At 49.4% G+C, this 24,501-nt stretch overlaps 1 protein-coding gene across 1 annotated transcript; it reads left to right on the forward strand.

The window, feature by feature from the left end:
* The first annotated feature begins 7,974 nt into the window (after positions 1-7,974).
* On the forward strand, positions 7,975-18,376 carry SEC14L3 (SEC14 like lipid binding 3). Its single transcript, XM_080822058.1, has 12 exons — positions 7,975-8,109; positions 9,108-9,183; positions 9,449-9,492; positions 9,627-9,686; positions 10,717-10,905; positions 12,075-12,170; positions 12,819-12,879; positions 13,931-14,014; positions 15,748-15,854; positions 16,286-16,425; positions 16,517-16,686; positions 17,533-18,376. The coding sequence occupies exons 1-12, from the start codon at positions 7,999-8,001 to the stop codon at positions 17,652-17,654; spliced, it is 1,260 nt and encodes a 419-aa protein (XP_080678184.1). The 5' UTR covers positions 7,975-7,998; the 3' UTR covers positions 17,655-18,376.
* Positions 18,377-24,501: the final 6,125 nt, after the last annotated feature.

The raw sequence follows: 24,501 nt of genomic DNA on the forward strand, positions 1-24,501 counted from the left end.
CCAGTCACTCATCGATGTTTTTTTTTTTTTTTAAAAGATTTTATTTATTTATTTGTCAGAGAGAGAGAGAGAGAGAGAGAGAGAGAGCACAGGCAGACAGAGTGGCAGAGGGAGAAGCAGGCTCCCTGCGGAGCAAGGAGCCGGATGTGGGACTCGATCCCAGGACGCTGGGATCATGACCTGAGCCGAAGGCAGCTGCTTAACCAACTGAGCCACCCAGGCGTCCCACTCATCGATGTTTATTGAGTGCCCAGCACCAGGCCCTGCAGGCACATGGGGTGCTGGGCTTACCCCAGTCTGCTGGCAGAAAGCTTACCTGCACCAAGGGAGGCTGAAGTGATTCTCATGGCCATTATCAAGTGGGCGGCTCAGTGGGGCAGAAGCCAAATTCTGGGGGAGTATCCAGCAAAAAAACAAAAACAAAAAACAAAACAAACCTGATGGGGTATCAGAAGTGCTTTGCCAAAGGCAGGGACCCCTGAAGGGAGAGCTGAAGGTGTAGGCGAGCCTTCCAGACAGAGGAATGGAGTGAGAACAGCTGTGGGGTGTTTGAAGCTAGAGGAAAGCCAGAAGGGCCCTTGGGTGACGCTGGAAATGGGTCACCGATGTTTGCTGTTTCTTTGTGAATGACTGTGTACACATTAGGTACATTAGTTAATAAGACTATTTCATAATGGAGGTTACAAAACAGAGATTTGTTGTTTGTCAAGAAAGAGTGGCAAAAGCTTGGCAGGAAGCCATGGATCAAAGCTCTTGCTCAAAATGAGGTGGTTGGAAATAGCCAGGCCTTCCCTGTCCAGAGGCGTGGAGGCAGGGCCTGCCTTTCCCAGAGCTGATCTCCTAACTGGAATCCTAACAATATTCCAAGGGAAGCAGGGAAATAAGCTGGGGGGGGGGGGTGTTATGTGTAGGGTTTTTTGAGGGCAGTTGGGAAGGCTCTCCTGCCCCTCAAATCTCTAAGTCAGTTCAGCTCACCTTCCAAGAGCCCAGGCCAGAAGGGACCCCAGTGTGGGACGATCACTAGAGCAAGTCTTCGGCACTCCAGGGCTTGGCAGGCCACAGTATGACCCCTTCCATGAAACCCCGAAACAGACGGGGGTTCTAGCGAGGATGCCAAGGCTCAGTTAGAGGGAGTGCGGTGGCCAAAGGCTCAGTGTCTAATGGCTGAGGTGGAGCCAGCACCCGGGTTAGCTGCCAGCAGTGCCCCTGCCCTGCCTTTCAGAGGAGGACAAGGTCAGTGTGGGCAGGTGGGCCCCTGCCAGAAAGGGCAAGCCTGGGACAGAGAGGGGCGCTGGCCTGGGTCTGAGGAAGCCGCCTCTCCGTGAGATGGGACAGGGGGCCAGGCTCTTCTCCGTGGGCCAGGACGAAGCTGATGCAGGAAGCATCACCCCCTCTTTACCAAGGAGGAGGGTGAGGCCCGGGGCAGGAAGTGACTTGTCAGAACACCCAACATAAAGGGGGAAAGGTAGGATGTGAAGAGAGGTTCATCTATCCAGACAGCCCAGATGCTAAATGAGCACACTGGGTGGGCAGGCTTCAGGCTTGGTGACTTTAGAGAGGAGGGAGCTACCATAGGCTTGGACGGGGTGGTCCTCCGCTGTCCGCGACCTCCTCTCTCAGCCACCAGGGGGCGGTGTTGGTAGTACGTCTCCCTCCCTGCTGCAGAAATGTGAACAGGACCCCTCCGGAATCTGGCTGGTGAAGGGTGGATTTGCAGGCGGCTTGAGGCGAAGTTCATTGGGCCCAGGCTGCCTGTGGGCCCATGCGGAGCAGCCGAAAGAGGTGGCCCACCTGGGTTCGGATCCTGGTTCTGCCCCTTGCTGGTTTTCTCTCTAGATCCCTGTAGACTCCATCCTCCATCCCTTGGCTGCCATAATCCGTCATCTCTCGCTTGGATTATTAGAAAGGTGTCTATGAGTCAGTCTCCCTGTGCCCGTTCCTACCACCTCCCAGGAGGCTCCACGGGGCGGCCAGAAAAAGCCTTTCTGAAATGAAAATCTGATCATCACTTCCTGTGGGAGCCCTTCCCTGGCTCCTCATTTCCTCCCGGGGAAAGTTCAGTTTTCACTGGTGGCTTATAAGGCTTATAAAGCTTATAAGGCTTATGGTGACCTGCCTATGACACCCGCATTGCAGCTTCACCCAACCCAGTGAACTCACCAATGCATCAGACTCCTTCCTGCCTCCCTGCTTTTACTCATGCTTTACCTTCAGTCTGGGACTCCCTTCCCAGTCTTGCTCTGTGCAACCTCGAGGCTCCCAGAGCCCTCTTTCCCTAGCCAAGACCCCTTCCCCAGTCCCTAGCAGAGTTAGAGTCTCGTCTCCATGCTCTTGTTGCAACGGGCCCAGTGTTTATCATGAGAATCATCATCTGTCTCGTGTCAGTCTCTTAATCCCCACCAGCTACCAGGCCAGGCTACACTCCCCAGATGTTCAATAAAGCCTTGCAAAAAAAAAAAAATAGATTCCATTTACTGAGTGTCTATGCAGGCCTGCTGCCCTTGTGCTATCTTGTCTGATCTTCATGGGAGGCTTGTCAAATAAATACAGTCGTCCTGGTAATAGAGGGGAGGAAAGTAAGGCTTGGAGAAATGGTAGTTTGCTCAGTGATGGCGTCAAGACTGGGATTCAGGATGTCTGACTCCAGAGTGACATGTCTCCCTCACCCATCCCCCCCAAGGTTGGGTCATACCAGGAGCACTGCCAGAAAGCAGAGACTAACAGCATGACTCAGCACCAGGGAGAGACCCAAGTAGAGGGTCAGACAGCCACAGAACAGAGGACAAGGAACCGGAAAAGATGGACACACCCAGCTGTGTCCCTGTCCTGAGATGATGGTAGGCCTGACAATAATTATAAAAGCCAACACTAAATAACAATAATAGTAATAGTAATAATAGTAATAATAATAATAAAAGCCAACACTGGCTGGCTCAGTTCACTGGCATATGACTCTTGATCTCGGGGTCATGAGTTCGAGACCCACATTGGGTGTAGGGTAAATAAACGTAAAAAATAAAATAAAATAAAAGCCAACACTATTGATCATTTACCATGTGCCAGGCAGTGAGTGGTTACTGGCTTCTAACCAGGGGTTCCAGGGTGTGGTGTGGGTGGCCCCATCTGCCCCCCTGCCTTCAGCTCAGGTCATGATCCCGGGGTCCTGGGATGGAGCGCCGTGTCGGTCTCTCTGATCAGGGGGGAGTCTGCCTCTCCCTCTCCTTCTGCTGCTCCCTACTGCTTGTACTTCCTCTCTGTCTCTCTCTCTCTCAAATAAGTAAATAAAATCTTTTAAAAAATCAGTCGCATTTCTATACATTAACAGGGAACATTCAAAAAACAAAATTAAGAAAATAATTTCATTTACATCAGCATCCAACAGTTAAGTATTCATGTATGACCTTAACTAAAGAAGTGAAAGATTGATACACTGACAACCACAAAATATTGTTGAAGGAAATTAGAGACTACTAAGTGTAGGTGTAAAGACACCTACACTTAATGCTGTTAAGATGGCAATATTCCCCAAAGTGATCTACTGATTCTGGGCAATCCCTATCCAAATCCCAACTGCCTCTTTTGAAAAAATGAACAAGCCGACCCCAAAGTTCCTGTGGAAATGCAAGGGACTCTAGAATAACCCAAACAATCTTGGAAAAGTAGAATGAAGTTAGGGAGGACTTGCATTTCCTGATTCAAAATTTAATATAAAGCCACAGTCATCAAAACAATGCAGTACAGGCATAAGGATAGACATACAGATCAGTGGCAAAGAACGGAGAGTCCAAAAATCCACTTATCTGCGGTCAAGTGACTTTCAACACGTGTACAAAGACCGTTCGTTCAATGCGAAAAGAACAATCTCTTCAACAAATACTGCTGGGAGTTGCCTGGGTGGCTCAGTGGGTTAATCCTCTGCCTTCGGCTTGGGTCATGATCTCGGGGTCCTGGGATCGAGTCCCACACCGGGCTCTCTGCTCAGCAGGGAGCCTGCTTCCCCCTTCCCCTCTGCCTGCCTCTCTGCTTACTTATGATCTCTCTCTCTCTCTCTCTTTCTGTCAAATAAATAAATAAATAAAATCAAAAACAAAAACAAAAACAAACCAAATACTGCTGGGACAACTCAACTACAACATGGGAAGAAGCCAGTCGGCAAAGACTAGATGATTCTCTTCATATGAAATATCCAGAACAGGGAAATCTATAGAGATAGAAAGTAGATTTGCAACTGCCAGAGGCTGGAGTAGGGGAGCAGGAAATGGGGAAGGGCTGCTAATGGGTATACAGGGGTTGGTTTTCTGGGCGTTGATGAAATGTTCTATAATTAGGTAGTGATGATAGTTACACAACTTTGTGAATATACTAAAAAAAATCATTGAATTGTACACTTTAAGGGTGGTGAATTTATGGCAAGTGAATTATAACACTTAAAATTTTTTTAATTTAAGGAGAAGACAAAACTGCCCAAGAGTAAAGATGAAAAGCAGATTGTCTCAGGGTGCTACCCAGAGCATCATCACAACTCTGGTAGGGCACCCCCAAATTCCCTTCCATCTCCTATTTTCAAGCCATCCCCACCTCGCCTTATAGCCCTCTGAGCCTTCCCCACTTGCCTCTATCCAACAATGCTCAGCCCGCTCACCACGTAGTAAGGCTTCTCTTGGGCCCCCTTTGTACTGGCCCAACTAGTTCTGGCATGATCCATCTAGGGGAGGGTGGACAGGAATGTGACCCCGCTGGGGCCCAAGGGGCCTTAGTAGCAGCCTTTTCACATTTCCTAGTAACCACCTAGAAGGAGGGGTTCCAGGGTGTGCCATGGGTGGCCCCATCTGCTCCCCTGCCGTTGTTTGCTTCTGTGGTTGTTGCCATGGTCCACTGAGAGTCTGGCAAACTAGGAGCTAAACACAATCTGGGGATTTACTGGGAGAAGACATGCATGCAGTGTGGGTGGGTGTTGGGGGCTCTCCTTTGCCAGGGTCTTTGTTTCAAAGGAGGGAAATTAATTCTGCTGGCCTCAAGACACTCCACAGCCCAAGGGGTGTGGACCCAGGCTTCCCAACACACGATGATGTTGATATAGACCATTTATTGAGTACTTACTATGTTCCAGGCACAATGTTAAACTTTCCGAGGGAAGGCAGGGCTAGGGAGTGGTTCTGGTGCAGGTTCCAGAATCAGATAGGCTTGGGTTTGAATCTTGGCTCCCCATTTCCTGGCTGTGTGACCTCAGAAAATTTTCTTACTCTCTCTGATCTTCCATTTCTTTGCAAAATGGGGATACCCCTACCTGTTTCCAAATGGTCCGATAATGATGTCATGCCCTTAGCAGAGAGGAAATGCTCCACAAATGGGAAAATGTGGGCTCCATGCAGACAGAGACCTAATCCATCTGGTTTACTGCAATATCCCCAGCATTCCCCTCCACATGCTCTTCAGTTTCGCATCTCCACACCTTTGCTCATGCACTTTCCCTCCACCTGGAATGCCCTTTCCTCTACTCCAATCTCCATCCTTCTTTTCTTGAAAGTCTGGCTCAAATGCTACCTGCATCCCATTGGGGTGACTTCTGTGCCCGAGTCCTCCCTCTGATAAGGATGGAAGCTCCTGGAGCTGAGACTGTGGGATCATTTAATAGCGCAACAGCTGAGTGCTTAATTGCCCCGTCTCAACTCTGGCTAAGTTTAATTAACTTCTCTATACCTCAGTTTGCTTGTCTATAAAATGGGCTTAACAATGGTGCCTACCCCTAGGGGTGTTCTGAGGTTTAAATGAGGCAATGTACTTAGGATGGGGCTTGGCGTGGAATAAGCCTTCAATAAGTATAATAAACCTACACTGTCCAATATGGTAGCCACAACCCACATGGGGTGATTTAAAGTAAAATTAATAAAAATTGAATTTAATTCAATTCACACTTGAATTCCTCAGTCTCATTAACCATTTTCCTTTGGGACTAGTGGCTAGCAAATATGTTGAACAGGACAGCCCAGATACAAGACATTTCCATCTTTGCAGAAAGTTCTGTTGGCCAATGTTATAAATGATGATGCTGTGTGAACAACAGGTGTTCCCTTCTGGCTCTCCCTGCCCAGCCGCCGATGTCCCTAGAAATAATTGGGGCACCTCACATGACAGGGATGAGGGAGAGAAAGGAGACTGGTGGGAAATAGGAAGGATTAGGGGCTAATGAGAGGGCAGTGGAGAAACATAATCTCCACCTGCTCCCAGCCTGGCCGGAAGTAGGTGTGGACAGCAGCCAGGGGCTTTGCAGAAGAGGATGGAATGTGAAGTGGGGTGGGGTTGAGGTGTGGAGTTACCTAATTGCCTCTGAATGCGCCTGGCAGGTGCCTCAGATGGAGGGAGATGGCTAACAATGCTCCCCTTTTCCTTGTGGGCCAGATTCTATCAGGGGCCCAGAGCAAGGAAGATATCCAGCACTAACCAAAGTCAGCTAGCCGAGAAAGAGGTCCCAAGATAGGGTGCCTGGGTGGCTCAGTCGGTTGAGCAACTGCCTTCAGCTCAGGCATGATCTGAGAGTCTCAGGATCGAGTCCCACACCGGGCTCCCAGCTCCATGGGGAGTCTACTTCTCCCTCTGACCTTCTCCCCTCTCATGCTCTCTCTCACTCTCTCTCTCAAATAAATAAATAAAATCTAAAAAAAAAAAAAAAAAAAGAAGAAGAAGTCCCAAGATAGCCCAGGGATGGGGACATAGGATGCCCACAGACAGGGAACCTGGGAGAGCCCTGGGCAGAGTGCCTTGAGTTAGTCTAGGGGTTGTTTCAGTCCCCACTGACCCCATCAAGTCGTGAAGATATGGCCACACAGGTGTGGTGTGTTCTCAAGCAGATGTGGCCTTGGTTCCTTCTCTTAGATAGTCGTTGACAACGTGGCCTCAGCTCTACTGGAGTTTCTGACAGCTGGACAAGAATAATCCCTTAGATGTGATGACCCTTGACAGTCTATATGCCTCCTTAGATCTTCCCTCCAACTGCACAAGGACAGGGCAAGCACTGGTAGTCCCATTCCATAAATGAGGCAAGTGACTCTCAGAGATGTCCTCTTGAAAGGGAGGTCTCATAGGGGAATGGGGAGCCGGGCCAGGCCTTGTAGGCAGGTCTAATGGTGGGATATCAGGCAGAATGACAGAAATCAAAGGACAGGGAAATCTTCTGGGCTTCCTTCATCACCTTGCATACTTGGTGGACACCCCTCACTAATCAGGTGTTTAAAAACCCAAGAAACATTAAAAAAAATCCAAAAAACCAAGAAACACCCTCACTACCCCAAGACCATCCTTATGCCCCACCTCTTCCTTAGGGCCCAGGGAATGTGGGATCCCAGACAAAGACCCTCATGTCTTCATGATCTCAGCGATAAGAAAGCAGGCAACGAGGTGGGGGTGCTCAGCCCTTCTCATATTGAAGGTGCAGGGTCAGCATCACATGAGAGGACTTGAAAGACACCAGGAAAAGTAGTGTCAGCCCAGTAGAAAAAACAGACCTTCAGTAAGGACACAGTCTGTCTCTTCTTGAACATGGACACTTGGTGCAAAAGGCTATGAGTTTCCCACCCCAACAAACTAAATGAACTCTGCTAGCTTGAACAAGTCCCTGAGTCTTACCAGTCAGAGCTGGGCTTAGCGGGTGCCCTTTGCAGAACGCTAGGTGTGGGGTCTCTTCATTAAGGAGATGGGAGATTGATGATGGGAGAGAAAGGGTGCCTGCAGGGGGCAGTCTTCATTCCTCCTGAAATCCCCCCTTTCTCTGGAGGCTTGGGAGCATGGGTGGGGATTTGAAAGGCACTCAGCCTGGGCTCCAAAGCCCTCTGGCATGCTCTCCTGTGCCCACCTGCCCCCCCAGACCTGTCCCAGAGCCAAGCACGGGACCTCACTTAATCCCAGTTATGTAACATGCAATCCAACAGTTGGCCAAGGAGGAGGTGCCTGGAGCCACACCCAGAAGTGGGGGCAAAAGGCCCCAGCTGGGTAGGGCCACAGATGAGGCTCGGTTTCTACCTGGAGTGGCCCCCACTCCTCCAGCCTCACCCAGACACCATGAGTGGCCGAGTCGGAGACCTGAGCCCCAAGCAGGCAGAGACCCTGGCCAAGGTGAGAGCCCCTTTCCTTGAGCCCCAGAAGAAAAGGGCGGAGGAGAGGGGGGAGGGGGTGGCCGGAACCCTGCCCCACTCTGTTGGCTTAGTGTGTTTTTGACATTTTCTCTTTATTGTCACCTTACCCAGGGTCATGTTCCACAGCAGCCAGTGATATCAGCTCTGTCCAGGGCAGGGGTTGAGGGAAAAGTACCACATCCAAGCAGTAATAGTGTGTGTGCCAGATCAAACTTGACTTCTTTTGTGGGAGACAGTATCAGAGAGCTTTACCGACGGCTGACCCCACCCCAGCCATTCCTCCCAGGCCCCTTCGGTGGAACCCGAGGATGCTAATGGTTTGCCCTCTAACTCTGTTTCCCCTCCTTCCCGAGGACCCTGAAAGATGACCTGTCTGTAAGGGTGAGAGGGACAGAGCAGGGTGAGTGGTCAGCCCCACAGCCAACGGGGAGGAGAACATGCAATCACTAACCATGCTTTTGTAGAAGATGGGATGAAAAAAGCAGAAGCCTCGGCAGGCTAATACACGGAAAGAACTATGAATGCACTCATACTCCAATCCTCTTACCCACCCACCCACACGCTCAGTCATTTATCCTTTCTTCTTCCATCCTCCCACCCCACCCACCCAACCATCCATCCATCCCTCCTTTCTGTCTCTTCACCCACCAATCTCTCTTTCCTCTATTCCCCCATCTCTCCCTCCTTCCATCCACTGATTTCTCCTTCATTCTTTTTCCATCCACCCACCCACTCAACCATCCAAGCATTCATCCATCCATCCTTCTTTCTATCCATTTACTCAGGATCTATCCTTCCTTCCATTCATCTGCACATCTATCCATATACCTGTCTCTCATCCTATCCATCTGCCCACCCATCCTTCCATCGTCATGGGCCAGACTGCCTGTGGAAGAGAAGTGATGATGAAAACAATTATTGAGTCTGGGGGCCAAGGTTCAGTGCAAAAGCCACTTTAACCAGCATCTCCCTTCCCAGTTCCGAGAAAATGTGCAGGACGTGTTGCCCGCCCTGCCCAATCCTGATGACTATTTCCTTCTGCGCTGGCTCCGAGGTGAGGGCAGGGGTGGGGGAGACCAGGGTGAGGGGCAGTGAGAGGGGCCTGGTCCCAACTGCTCCAGAACAACTCATGGCTCTCAGGATCCAATCACACCGTCTTGCTTCACATGCTCAGATCCAGGAGAGGGGAGGGTGCTGGGAAGGAAGGTCCTACCCGGGCCCCTAGTGCCATGCACAGCTCCTCACAGTCCAGGACCAGGACAAAGTGACTACAAGGCAGCCTCTCTCCTGCCTCACACCTTCCTTCCATCTTTACACAGCTCGGAATTTCGACCTGCAGAAATCAGAGGCCATGCTCCGCAAGGTGAGACCTGTCTAACCATGGAGATTTGGGAAGTGTTTTGTGGGGTACAATCCACACCTCCAGCTCCCATCTCCACCCCCTCCCTTGGAGGTGCTGGGAGCCCAACGGGGCCTTACCTCTCTTCTCCCTTTCAGTATATGGAGTTCCGGAAGTCCATGGACATTGACCACATCCTTGATTGGCAGCCCCCAGAGGTGAGCCAACCCCTCCCCCAACACCCCAGTCTTTTACAGACATAACATTCAAGCAGCCTCTGGGTCACTGGAGAACACGAGTGAAGGGCCGCAAGCCTGAGAGGCCCGTGGAACTGCCTGCAGGCCTCCAAGCACCTCTCCTCTAATAAATACGAGCACTTCCTGGGTGCTTATGAGGTCCTGGCCTGAGTTAAAACTTTAACTGCATGAATTTATTTAGTCATCACAACTCAGTGAAGTGGGTACAACTGTCCCCGTTTTACAGATGAGGGGACTGAGGTCCAGCAAAAGTTAAGTGTGTTACCCAAAGTCCCACAGCCTCAACGTCAAGCTGGGATTTGAATTCACATGAAACTGGCTCTTCACCACTACAGATAGCTTGTGCCTCCGAGCCCTCACCCCTAGGGCCTTGATCAAAGCATCCTGTCTGTGCAGGAAAGAAATTTAGCCCACCAAGTTGCTGGAGAGAACAGTCCTACCACTGGCACTCTTAGTAAAGCAATGGTCATAGTTTCATTTGTAGAGCGTGAGTTCTGGGCCAGGCACTGTGCTTTGCCAATATGATCTTGGGGACCTTCCCTAAGGGAGGAATTATCCAAACCATTTTACAGAAGAGAAGTGGAATGGGACTCGGGAAGGGACTATTACTTTTTGAAGGATGCACAGCAAGGACGCAGTAGTGTCTCTATTTGGACCAAATATATTGACCTTCAGAATCCATGTTTTCCATCACTAAGCCCAACTTTTCTCAATGGAAAGGGACGTGGGAGATGTTGGGGGACAGAATTAAGGAGCCAAGAGGCCTTTGGCCAGACCCAGCTGACACCCGGCTTTGCCATGTACTCTCTACAAGCAAGGCATTCCCCCCAGGGTCCCTTAGTTTTCTCACCTGGACAATAGTGCCACCCTTCAGGGAAGGGGCAATGCTTGTACCATGCTGTGTGCAGGCTTGGGTCATCCAGGTCAGCCTAGTATGGGGGTCTCTGGAGAAGTGCATAATGCCAAGTTCTGTGTATCTTTCCATGCCCAGGTGATCCAGAAGTACATGCCTGGTGGCCTGTGTGGCTATGACCGGGACGGCTGCCCGGTGTGGTACGACATCATTGGGCCACTTGACCCAAAGGGCTTGCTCTTCTCGGTCACCAAGCAAGACCTGCTTAAGACCAAGATGAGGGACTGCGAGCGCATTCTGCATGAATGTGACCTGCAGACAGAGCGGGTAAGGCCCAAGCTGAGTGGGGCGGGCAGCTGGGTGCAGGTGAGGCTGCCAGGGGACATAGTCCCAAGATCACACTGTGCTCTCTGCTGTCACAGTCAGAGGACTCTGGGGTCAAACCATCTCAGCAGCTCTACTGCTTCCTAGCTGCGTGGTTTTGGAGAGTCATGTCTTCTCTCTAAGCTTAATATAATATAATATAATATAATAACGGTTTTATAATAATATAATAACGGTTGCAAAGATTAAATGAGATAATGCAAATGTATGGCCCAGCACACAGAGCCTCATGTATATTTCTCAACAATACTAGTTACTTTTATTCCTTTATTCCTTCTGAGTCTGCTTGTTCCTTCTGTTCAGATAACTCTATCCCCCAGTGCATCGCTACCTCCCACACTTCCCTTGGCTCTCTCCCTTCCATCGTTCAGGTCCCAAACTTAGATGCCACCTTCTCTGAGGTCTCTATCTGGGTTAACATGTGTCCTGTGCTGTTTACTTGCAGCACTTACCTTGGGACTTATAGCGACCTAGTTGCTTGTCGGTCTCTCCAAGCAGAATGTGAAGCCTTTGAGCACAAGAGTATTATAGGTTATACTCTCCATGTCTGGCACAAAACAGGTGTTTAATAAATATCAATTGGGAGGGTGCCTGGGTGGCTCAGTGGGTTGAGCCTCTGCCTTTGGCTCAGGTCATGATCTCAGGGTCCTGGGATTGAGCCCTGTGTTGGGCTCTTTGCTCAGTGGAGAGCCTGCTTTCCCCTCTCTCTCTGCCTGCCTCTCTGCCTACTTGTGATCTCTCTCTCTTTCAAATAAATAAATAAAATCTTTAAAAAAATAAATATCAATTGGACAAACTGAGGGATGAATGGATGATTGAATTGTGGTATGGATGGATGGATGGGTGGGTCAGTTAATGGATGGATGGACAAACGGATGGATGGACAGATGATAAATGGATAATGCATGATGGATGGATGGATAGTTAGATAGATGGATGGATGGGTAGGTGGATGTGTGGGTAAATGCATTCAGTTTTGTCCACTTGTTCCTCTGAGGACAGAGTAGGGGACTGGTAGAATCACTGAGGGGTCAAATGCTAGGGTCACCAGGTCCTAAGTTCTGAGCCTGAACCCTGAACCTTGGGACTAGTCTTTGCTTTCATCTTTGCAGCTGGGGAAGAAGATTGAGACCATTGTGATGATATTTGACTGTGAGGGCCTGGGACTGAAGCACTTCTGGAAACCTCTGGTGGAAGTGTACCAAGAGGTGAGGAGAAGGCCCTATGGGTGACTCCTGCTTTCCTTAATGATGAGCTTGGTCTGCTGTGACCTTGTTGCTCACTCAGAGCCAGGATTTGGTAAAAGGTGGTGGACTTTCTGGTTCTGGCACTGCAACGTGGGACCCAAAGGGCCTTAATGTGTTTCCCAAAAGACAGACCTCAGAGTCAACACTGTACTGAGACCCTAGAGGCCACCCTCTGCCAAATCTTCCCAGCTCTGTCGTCCCAAGCTCTGTGACTCCAGCAAGTCACTTCATGCCTCCATGCTTCAGTTTCCTCGCCTACAAAATGGGGATACCGGTATTCTGCATTTCAAAGGGATATAGGGATATTCCAGTGGGTTGATATATAAAATGTGTACACAGTGCTTGGAAAATTGTGAACATTTAATAAACAATAGTTATTATTATTGCTATACTACTACTACTATAAGATTTGCTCTGAAAATGATTATTATTAGAGTGTGGTTGTAAAAGTCTGAAGTGAGAAACTCTCCTCCGGAGGCCAGTGGAGGTGATGGAAATAAAGGAAACCCTCCTTAGTCCTTTGGACACTCCAGAAGGGAGATTACAAAGGCAATGGGAGTAGGAGAAGATGAGATGTGGGCTCTGATGGGGTCTTTCTTGGTTCCACAGTTCTTTGGCCTCCTTGAAGAGAATTACCCGGAGACCCTGAAGTTCATGCTCATTGTGAAAGGTGTGTGACAAATGACTTCACTTTTTTGTGCCTCAGTATCCTCATTTGTACCCTGGAACAATAAAAGTGCCTTCTTCCCTGGGTAGTAGTGAGGCAGGTTGGTTGCTTGGCTGCATGCAAGTCACTTAGAATGCCTGGAATAAAGTTAGTGTTCCATAAATAGTAATTTCTGTGGTTGGCCTTACTGCAAGAAGAGGCAGTTCCAATACTAGCTCTTCCAGGAATCCTCTCTCATTTCTCCCACCCATGTTGATCTCTCCATCGCCAAATTGCCTGTGACACCGAAAGCTGGAGCAGCCAAGTCTGGCCTTTCCTGTCTGCTGCCTTCTGGAGGTCTCTAGTTGTCTTGTGTGTGTTCATCCTGGTTTTTTCCCTCAGTTGTTCTGCCCAAATGGATATTTGATGGTTGGCTGGTTAATTGGTTGGTTGGTTGATTATTTGTTTAGTTGGTTGTCTAGTTTATTGGCCAGTTGGTTGGCTGTCTAGATGAATGACTGGTGGTTGGTTGGAGAGTTAGTTGGTCAGTTAATTGATTGGATGATTGGTTGGTTTGTTGGATAGTTATTGGCTTGATTGACTGAGGGACCAGCTAGCATTTTGTCTAGTTGGGTAGGTGATTAGCAAGTTGGCAGATTGGTTAGTCGACTGGTCGATTTGTCATTTAGCTGAAACTTGGATGGTTGGCTGGCTGCAGAAGGCAAATGGCTGTGTTGTTAGTTGGTTGCTTAATAGGCTGATGGGTTTTCTGGTTGGCTGATTTGTTAGTTGGTTGTATGACTATTTGGTAGGTTGGCTGACTAGTTGGTAGTCTGATTGGTGGCCTGATTAGAAGGCAAATTGATGGGCCTTTTTCTTGCTTGGTTGATTGGATGATTGACTGGGTGGCTGGTTAGTTGGCTGCTTGTTGTCTGGCTGACCAATTGTGGGGATGGTTTGGCAAGTGCAGGACATTTTCCAATTCATGAATCCTCCATATTATTGGCTATGACTATTACGGAGAGAGTGTCACAATGGAATAATTTTTTTCTCCATTATCTTTGTATCTCTCCAGCTACCAAACTGTTCCCTGTGGGCTACAACCTCATGAAGCCCTTCCTGAGTGAAGACACACGCAGAAAAATTATAGTATTGGGAAGTAAGTAATTCTAGCTCTATTCCCTGAGCACTGTGCTACCTGTGCCACTTTACTCAAAAGTAAAGTGAAATGTGTTTTACACTATAGAGTCTATCCAGTTATCTCTACCACATTCCATGTCCTTGGTGACTGAGGCCTCACACCTTCTCCTTATTAGTTTCAGTTTGGTTGATAGTCAACCTCTGGGCTATAGGCCTCATTTTCCTTTCTATGCTTATCACCTCAGTGCTTCTAAAGGCAATGTGGGCTGAGTAGGATAAGGAAGAAGAGCAGGAAGAGGAAGAGGAGATGTGATTCAGGGAAGGAAGGGTCAACAAGAAGGGACTGGATAAGTGAATAATAATGCATCTATTTGATGAATTACTAGAAAGCCACAAAAGATGATTTGATACCAAGGGAAATGTTATTAAGTTTTTAAAAGCAGATTATAAAGTGGAGTGGATAGTATCATCTTCCTTGTAAAAACAAAAATATATTACTGGAAGAAAATGAAACAAAATGTTGATTTGTGGATGGCAAGAAATCAAGTGGTTTTTTTTTAACTTTTTGTATTTTTTCTGTTTTCTAAAGTTTTATAATAACATGTATTACTTTTATAAGTAGAAAAAAAATCATTATTTTTAAAAATGATAAGGAGAGGTGCCTGGTGGCTCAGTGGGTTAAGACTCTGCCTTCGGCTCAGGTCATGATCTCAGGGTCCTGGGATCGAGCCCCACATTGGGCTCTCTGCTCAGTGGGGAGCCTGCTTCCCCCTCTATCTCTGCCTGCTACTCTGCCTACTTGTGATCTCTCTCTCTCTCTCTCTCTCTCTGTCAAATAAATAAATAAAATCTTTAAAAAATGATAAGGAAAGAGAAAGAAAGAAGAGAAATAGTTCTTAAACTCAAGCCAATGACCTTGAACTTGGAGCAACTTCTTGCAAGCAGAATGGTCATATCATCAAATCAGGAGATCTAAGAATCTGGGAAGGTAGTCTTACAAATCCTTGCTTTCTTTCTCTTCCTGATACTTGAGTCTCTGCCTCTGCCCAGTTCCACAGGGATAGGGAGCTAAGTGGATCACAAGGTAGCCCCAAAATCCTGTAGCAGTGTGGGTAATGGCACACTCCAGGTACAAGTCCGGGGCTCTGTCCTACTGGTGGCACACAGGGCCCTGTGTGTTTGGCCAAGCATTATGGTCTTTGCTTTTATCCCACTGGAGGCAAGGTATATCCCATGGCCACAGTGGGGTTGAGGGTGGGTAGGGGAGATAGCCTGGATTGTCATAAGACCGAGAATGCTTAGAGTTTTGCACAAGGCATGAAGAACAGTAATGAGCATTATGGCTTTAGTAGTTAAGCAGCACAGAAAGGGAAGGTCTATTCAAAGGCCCAGGGCTATCCATTCCCCATTAAGAGGTCTGTCTTGAGTATGCCATCTATGCGCTGTATGGCCGCCAACAAGGTTTTTTACTTCAAAGGCTTTAATGTCTCCTTGAGACAATTAGATGATTCTTATCTTCACTACTCAGGACTGGAAGACCCTCAAAAATGTGCAAACCCATCAGCTCAGAGGAAACATTTTTCCATAGCAACACAATGCTGGATGACACTTCCTACAGCCCAAGGCCTGAGAGACTGAGGAATTGGTCTTTGTAGCCTAGTCCCTGTAGGGTTTTCCCCAAGCTTGGGCCCCTCCCCAGTGGGAGTGGAGGGCTGACAAGTCCCCTCCACGCTTTAACCCCTCTGCCCACAGGCAACTGGAAGGAAGGTTTGCTGAAACTCATCAGTCCTGAGGAACTGCCTGCTCAGTTTGGAGGGACTCTGACTGACCCAGATGGGAACCCCAAATGTTTAACTAAGGTACAAAGAACCCCAGATAGGAGAGCGGAGAGGAGTAGAGCTGAGTTCCTTTATCACCCACTCATTCATTCCACAAATTCTCCACAGACATGGAGAGACCCCTGTGAGACAGGTACTGAGCTAGACAGTCCCAGCCTCACTATCACCGGGCTCTCAGCAGCTGTTCAGGCAAACAAGAAATAAGGAAAATTTGACTCTGAGGGTTGAACTGGAAGGGGAGGTTTCCAGAGGAGGTTTTGACCCTGGAGGGTCAGGGAAGGCTTTCTGGTGGCAGGTGGTGGGAAGGTGGCAGTGGGAGAGGACAGGGTGAGCAGCATACTTCCAGAAGATGGGGAAAGCATCTCAGGCAGGAGAAACAGCATGAATTCAACAGCACAAGCAATGCAATGGTCAAAAGAGTGAAGCAAGCCCATTCTGTCCTGTGTCTGCAGATCAACTATGGTGGGGAGATCCCCAAGTCCATGTACGTGCGGGACCAAGTGAAGACTCAGTATGAGCACTCAGTGCAGATCAATCGTGGCTCTTCACACCAGGTGGAATATGAAATTCTGTTCCCAGGCTGTGTCCTCAGGTAAGGGCCAGGACACCAACCCATTTCTGGCTGGTCTTACACCCTCAGGGTCCCACAAGAATGAGTAAGACTTGTCCCCCTCCCTGCCCAGGTGGCAGTTCTCCTCTGATGGTGCAGACATTGGTTTTGGGGTCTTCCTGAAGACCAAGATGGGGGAGCGGCAGCGAGCCGGGGAAATGACAGAAGTACTCCCCAGCCAGCGTTACAATGCCCACATGGTGCCTGAGGATGGGAGCCTCACCTGCGCAGAAGCTGGTGTCTGTAAGTCTACCCTGGTTGGGCCTCAGCGCTGGAAGGCTGGAGCCACCTGCCCCATGGTTTAGAGGAGGAAACAGAGGGGCAATGACTCCCCCTACCCCAGGAACATAGAGCCTAGGTTAGTGTAATTCATTCACACAGTTGATCATTCAGACTACACTCTCAGGCATTTACTACACACCAAAAGCTAGTGACACACATGCCTTGAAAAGGCTGAGAGTACTTGGGCCACAGGACAAAGGCAAGGGACAATAAGGCAGGCATGACATTTCCCAGGCAGAAACTGGGGTCCTGAGAAGTAAGTCAACTTATCCAGAGCCACACAGCTGAGTGTGATGTCAGGGTCCCACCTCAGTCTCATGGTAGCTGCATAACCCCAGGCATAGCTTACCAATCTGGACCCTTGGTTTGCTCATCTGTGAAGCAGAGGTTACAACCTCTGCCTCTTGGGTGGTTGTGAGGAAGCAGAAGGTATACACTGGTCTCACTTTATTCAAGGGGGCTGGGAGGCCTTTGACATTCCCAGCTGCCCTCCCACCCCCACCAACACCTATCATGCAAGTGTCCAGGTGTGGAGATAATGGGACGCAGTGGCCATTGTCCTCATTGCCAATTGGTGCAACTAAAGTCAGGCTGGGCATGAGCCAAGAAGAGGTCAGTGTCTGTTCACAGACATGGCTTAAGAGTGACAGTTCCCATGGGAAAGGGAAAAGGAGTGGTGGGAACTTGGCCCAGCTTAGTTCACATAGCAGGTAGAAACAGAGCCTGTCCTCCCTCCTGTGGCTGCGGTAGGGACATGGGGAATGTGAAGCCAGGCCTAACTACCCATCTGTTCATCTGTCCCCCTAGATGTTCTGCGCTTTGACAACACCTATAGCTTTGTCCATGCCAAGAAGGTCAGCTTCACTGTGGAAGTGCTGCTCCCAGACGAAGGCATGCAGAAGTATGACAAAGAACTCACCCCTGTCTAGGCAGCTTCCTCACTTCTCTGAGACCCCAGACCCTCTCCTTTTTCTATCTATATCCTACCACCCTTCCTTCCCTCAGAAACTGATCACTAGTCTTCTTGACTCTGTGAGATTAGTCAGTAAAGAAAGAGTTGCCTTGAGGAAGACTTATGTGCTGTGGTCAGATTCGGAAAGGTATGAGAGGCACAGTTTTTGAAGGATGCCAAGATTGCATAAGAGAAGGAAGAAAGGTGAAAGCAAGAGGTGATGTCACTGAAATCCAAGAAATCACAAAATGAATCCTTTCCTTTTGTCCTCACTTCTCCTAAGGCATTTGTGTGTGTTCAAATTTCTACGCTGTGAGCTACGAGCCACTTGGGTTGCAAATAGATCTAAATTCTTTTTTACTTCTACTCCTTATACAGTAGATGCTCAATATATACTTGTGAACTTGAATGAAGGTAGTGAGCAGGGTAATTCATGGGTGTGCAGGGCAAGAAGGGACTAATCCAGAGCACATTTCAGCACCTTGGACAGAGGCCAGGCCCAGGCAGCAGACCCAGGTGATCCAGCCCCCTGGTTTCTGGGAGTAGCTGCCCCCTTGGGTAGGTAGGAGAGGCCTCCATAAGACTTTGTCTGACTCTAGCCACATAGCTTTCCCAACCCATCACTCCCACCTGTACCCACTTCCCTTGGAACTCACACCTTATATTTTAAGCAATTAAAGAAACTTTACTGAGAGCGAAGGAGGTCCTATCTGGCTCTGGCTGCTGCCTGTTGATAACAATTTAAAAGTCTAGGCTATTGTTTGAGTGCTTTCTTGCATACCACACATGGTGCCAAGTGCTTTATGAGTGTTGCTCATTTCACTCTCAAACCTCTCCCGGGGGCCACTTGTCATGGCCATCTTATGGATAAGAAAAGTAAGGCTCAGAGAGGTAAAGTCACCTCCAGCATATAGTTCTTAAGTGGCAGATTCAAGCCCTAGGGTTTGTTTTTTCTTTACTCCAAAGACATTGTTTTTAATTGTCTATAATTCCACTTCCTCAGACCCTACTTTCACAAAGGAAACAAAGAATGACTTATCTGTCCTAGATCTTCCAGTAGAAGTGTCCTGGGTGTCATCCTCTCCAATCGCAGTTTGTGGACAAAGTATGTGTTATGTCCATTGGGCAGCTGGGGCAATAGAGACCCCCAATGCTCAATTGTATGTTGTTAGTCCAAGGAGATTCACAGCAAAATGGACTAGGCCTTTGCCTCTAAGCTGTGCACCCTGTCCACTGTTCACATGGCCTCTGAGAAGCACGACCTCCTGACACCCACCATGGCCCTAGGTGACTGAGGGAGAAGTCACATCTCCAGGACATTCCTGCTCCATCCAAGCCGGGGACACAGAGACACTGGCTTGAGCCCTAGGACCTCTGGCCAGGAGGTACCAAATTACACAGAGAAGGTGGGTAGGTGGGAACCAAAGGCTGACTGGTCCTTGGGAATGAGCTGCCCAGGACCAAGGCTGCTGAAGTGAGCCAGAGTGGAAGGCCTGTCTCCGAAACCAATTAAGCAAGTGTTCAGCAATGCCTAGCACTTTCCATCTGCACTTATGGGTACAAGATTTTATCTCCATTTTATAGATGGGAACCTGAGATCTCAGAAGGCACTGGCCTGGTTTCCTTTGGCCTATGGGTGGGAGAAATAGCCTTGAAGTTAGGGCCACCCTCCCCCACCTGCTCACTCGCACCAAATTCACATTACTGTAGCAATTTGCCAGAATAAGACAAGACTGCTGACTCTCAAAGGTGGGGAAGGTGAGGGAGGGAGGAGAGGAAGAGGGAAGGAAGGTTGTCAGATTTATGGGGGGAAGATGCAATATGTGGAATGCACTTAAAATTTATTGTTTATCTGAAATTAAAACTTAATGGGGCATCCTGTATTTTATCTGTCCACCCTACAAATGAGGGAGAGAGGAAGTAGAGGCAGGGAAGAAAGGGAAGAGGAGGATGGGTTCATTCTCTTGGAAGACTGTGGTAGAATCAGTAATGAGGGTCAAGGGGTCCCTGGGAGTGGTTGGCCCAGCATTGCTGGTGCAGGGTGGAGGCAGAAGGCAGCCCTACCCTTGTCCTCTGAGGGAAAGGCTCCTACACTGCAGCAGTCTGGGAAGGAGGATGAGGGGTGGACCCTTTACACCCTTGAAGCTGAGGCAGCTGTAAGCACTGGATGCCGTCATTTGCTCGACCTCCTCTACTGCCACTCAGAGAGCTCCCTCTGAGCAGAAGGGTACTTGCTACCAGGAGACAGGGGCAGCACCGGGAGCCTCGGCCAGGGCTGAAGCCAAGAACCAAAGAGTGCCCCTCTCCATCTGCTGACGGCAGCCATGGCAAACCAGCTCCTACTCTATTTCCACCATCAGTGGGCAGGGAAAGAAGTTATTAGTATACCCGTCATAGGTCCTGTCCCCAAGCAGATGAAGCTGCCTCCTCAAAACACCATGGGACAGGGGTGCCTGGGTGACCTTCGGCTCAGGTTATGATCCCAGGGTCCTGGGATCGAGCCCCGCATCGGGCTCCCTGCTCGGCAGGAAGGCTGCTTCTCCCTCTCCCACTCCCCCTGTTTGTGCTCCCTCTCTCACTTTCTCTCTCTCTCTCTCTGTCAAATAAAAACCTTAAAAACCAAACCAAACAACAGCAACAAAAAAACCCATCATGGGACAAAAGAGGCAGTTGTGGGCGACCAGAGGCCCACAGCCTACGCTGCCCCAGCCACAGTTTCTTCCTGGCCCCTGACTCATTACCTTGTCTACCCTCCCAACCCAGGGACCATGCCCGTGGCAGATGCAGTGACATCCATTGGCCACACAAGCGGTGGGCTCCCCAGTAATCCCTCTAACCCGGTCCTTTGTGGATGGGAAGAGCCAAAATCACAGCAGTCACGCACAGAGCTCTCCCACTTAATCAGTTGTCAGCTGCTGGTGGTCCAGACAGAAAGACGTGCTCAGGCAGGGAGGTAGGGGGAAGACAGTCTGCCTGGGGGAGAGGCCTGTCCCAAATCCCAATTCCCGCATGGCCCTATTAGCTGGGTGACAGCAGGCCATCACTTGACCTCTCTGGGTCCTCCTCTCCCTGGTTTGGCTATACCAGGGAGAGGCCACCTACATTTCTAGGATAAGGATTTCCTATGGTACAGATGAAGCACCCCATTATAGGGCCAGGTGGGGCCTTCTACCTCTCCCCACTGCCCAGCTTTCAGGACCCAGAGCACGCACATCATGGCAGTAAGCACTTTCACTTTTGGAAATGGAGCCCCCCCCACCCCACCAACCTCCAAGATCCAAAATGGAGGAGGGCTTTGCCTGGTGTCTCACAGCTTGAAACAAAGAACACTTACCTGTAGGAGGAAGTGTTGTAAATACAGATTTCCAACCAGGCTCAGAGAGTCTTGTCCAACTCCAGACACTCACCAAGTAGGGATATATAATCTTGGAAAGACACCATGGACTAAGGAAGAATCTGGGACACCAACACCCGCTGAGAGGTTCCCTCCTGGGCTCCCATGGCCAGTGACACAGCCTGCCGGTGTAGAACGACGGTATACTTCATGTATCCCCCACCAGCTTGGTGGGAAACCGGGCCAGCCTCTGAGCCCTAGTCCATCGCAGGCCCTTAGAGCAAAAGAAAATCCTGATTCTCCCTTATCCATGAGTGTTTCCTCACTGCAGCTCTGGTTTGGAACAAGAACAGACAGGAATCCTCAGGTACTGCAATAGGGCCCTGGTTTCCTTTGTTTCCCAAGTTTTCCTGGTTTCCCAAGTTACAGCTTGGCCTGACAGTAGGTTCTATGTAGCTGTTAACTTTCTTTTTTTTAAAGATTTTATTTATTTGACTGAAAGAGACACAGTGAGAGAGGGAACACAAGCAGGGGGAGTGGGAGAGGGAGAAGGAGGCTTCCCTCTGAGTAGGAGCCGGATGAAAGTTTTGATCCCGGAACCCCAGGATCATGACCTGAGGTGAAGGCAGACACTTAATGACTGAGCTACCCAGGCGCCCCAGCTTTCTTTTTTTTAAAAGATTTTATCTTTCTGACAGAGAGAGGGAGAGGGAGAAAGAGAAAGGGAGAGAGAGAACAAGCAGGAGGAGCAGGAGAGGGAGAAGCAGACTGACTCTCCGCTGAGCAGGGAGTCCAATGCTGGGCTCGATCCCAGGACCCCAGGATCATGACCTGAGCAGAAGACAGATGCTTAACTGACTGAGCCACCGGACGTCCCGTAGCTGTTAACTTTCATAGGAGAACACAAAAACATGTTCTCCTATGTAGAGAAATGTGTTAATATCAAGAGGGAGGCAGGGCGCCTGGGTGGCTTAGTCATTAAGCATCTGCCTTCAGCTCGGGTCATGATGCCAGCATCCCGGGAGTGAGGCCCTGCTCGGCGGGAAGCCCGCTTCTCCCTCTCCCACTCACCCTGCTTGTGTTCCTGCTCTCACTATCTCTCTGTCAAAATAAATAAATAAAATCTTTAAAAAAAATAAGAATGAGGGACAGACATGAGTTCTTTAATGGCACACAGAATCCTATTTTCTAAAACACTAACTTAGCATATACCCGAGGATTGGTGATTCTGTTCTATACACAAACAAGTAATGCTGAGAACAGCTCTTAAAAGGAAGACAGCAGAGAGTCAAGTGTAGAGTGTGGCTCTTTATAGACATGCACTTGGGAAATCCCAGTGCCATCTTGGGACACCTACCACACAGTAATAGTTGTCTATCATACACCAGTAAGTCCCATGGTGACCGTGTCTTAGGAAGATACTTATGGAGGAAGGAATCTCTCAGTAGACCCAGACTTTCCGCAACCAGAGGGACAGAAGCCATGGTGCACAGGTTCCCTCCCCCATAATCACATCTATGAAGATCTCTCTGGGGTGAGTGGGTCTTCCCAAGCTTCACTGGAAATCCTGTAGTTTCATTTGCTAAATCTGGAGGCCTGATCAGGGGTCTAGCACCCCTTTCTGGGCTGACTCCCCACCCCCAGCTCTGCCCAAAATAGCCCTGGGGAGGGAAGCCAAGTAACAGGAAGAGCGTCCCCAGACCCCCAGCTAGGCCTGAGTCACGGCCCTCACCTCACTCTCTTCCACATCATTGTTGAGCACAAAGGTTTCCAGGCCCAACTGCAGTGTCTCAGCTTGCTGGGACCAAGGGCCAGACCTGGGGCTTCCTGAGAGACACCTGGGGGACAGCCGGGGTCTGGAGGGACCATCAACTCAGACACTGGCCAGAACAAGTTTCCTGGGAAGCCATTAGAGACTTATACTCCAGGAACTTCTTGCCCCTTAAAGCCCACATTAAATAATGTCCACCCCATTCCTAGAGCTCAGGGACCATTTCGCTTAGCCTGAGCAAAGAGCAAATGCTAGAAATTCAGCCCCAAGTGACAAGACTCTAAGGCTGTGGCAGCCTCGAGAAACTTGCACCCTGGCTGGGAAGGACAGCCTGTCTTTTGCCAAACTCACAGTCCAGGCAGACATGTTCTAAACAGGCACAAAAAAAGGCTGGTCATCAGCGACTAAGCCCAACAAGACAGACCTCTATACCAGATTACATCAATGGTCCAGCTAAGCAAGACTCCAGGGTTGGGATAAGCCCCCTGCCCTCCCTCTCACTCCCCCTGCAGCCTCACAGACCCTCAGTTGAAGACAAGGGTGTATATCCTCTTGGAGTAGTTCAGGTGCTGTCTCCGAGAGCCCACACACTCATCCACAGAGTTTCATGGCCCAGTTTGACAGCGGCTGGATGCGGGCTTCAAGAGTCTGCCATGAGCCTTCTACATAGGGAGGGGATAAGCCATCTGAGGGGAGAGAGGGAAGAGGGTTATTCCCAGCAAGCAGTCACGGTCACTACCTAACAAGCATCTACCACATGCCTGGTAGGCGGCAACCACAGTTCCATTTATTCCTGAATGGTCCGAGAAGTATTTGCTATACCCATTTTTATAGGTGGGATGATGGAAGCTCAGAGAGGTGGTTGAACTTCATTCAGTTCTCCTACCCTGGTCTCACCTACCAAATGGGTGCACATCTGTCCTACCAAGGGCTGAAGACTGAGGCCCGACACAATGGAACAGGGGGCTCACACTCTGCCCTCCTTAGGCAATCCTCGGGGGTCCACAGTCCACCCCCACCATGGCTACACACACTAGCCTGAGACTCACCTCCAGTACCTGGAGGGTCACCTACAGGGGTGGGGGTCCCAGAGGAGGGTGTCATTTGCAGAGCTCTGCAGGGTCCATGACGGCTGCAGCAGAAGTGTTTGCCTCCTCCCCGAGGAGCAGCCTTGGCTGGGTGACTGCCGAGGAAGGGGCTTATAGGTCAAGGCAGACTAGTGGGTTCCCCCAGCCAGACTGAAGGGCAAGCCCTGGGCAAGCTCCCCCGGGGGAGGCAATGGCAGTGGGAAGGCCAAGGAGAAGCTGCTAAATAAATAAACTTGATCAGCACTGAGTATCATCATAGCTGCCATTAGGGGCAAATTCATACATGCTATGTGAACTGCATGACCACTTCTGTTTCACAGATGTGGAAACTGAGGCAGGAAGTCCTGTTACCATCTGCCCAAGGTGCTTACATGCAGCTATCAGCTGCAGAACTCAGATTCAAACTCCCAAGCCAGGGCTCTTCTGGAAATATTTAATGGTTGAAGTTTTTATATGGCAAGACTCAGAAGATACCAAACGGCATTAAAATGAAAGCTGAGTTTACCTTTACCCTCTCTCTACCAGAAGCGTCTTTTCATCTGTGTGAGCAACTGCTTAAAAGCCCACTCACCCCTGCATGGCCCCCAGTGAATTCTTTTTACCATTTGGGCTGACCACATTGCCACACTGT

Source organism: Martes martes (assembly GCF_963455335.1).
Source record: "Martes martes genome assembly, chromosome: 13".
Classification (NCBI taxonomy): domain Eukaryota; kingdom Metazoa; phylum Chordata; class Mammalia; order Carnivora; family Mustelidae; genus Martes; species Martes martes.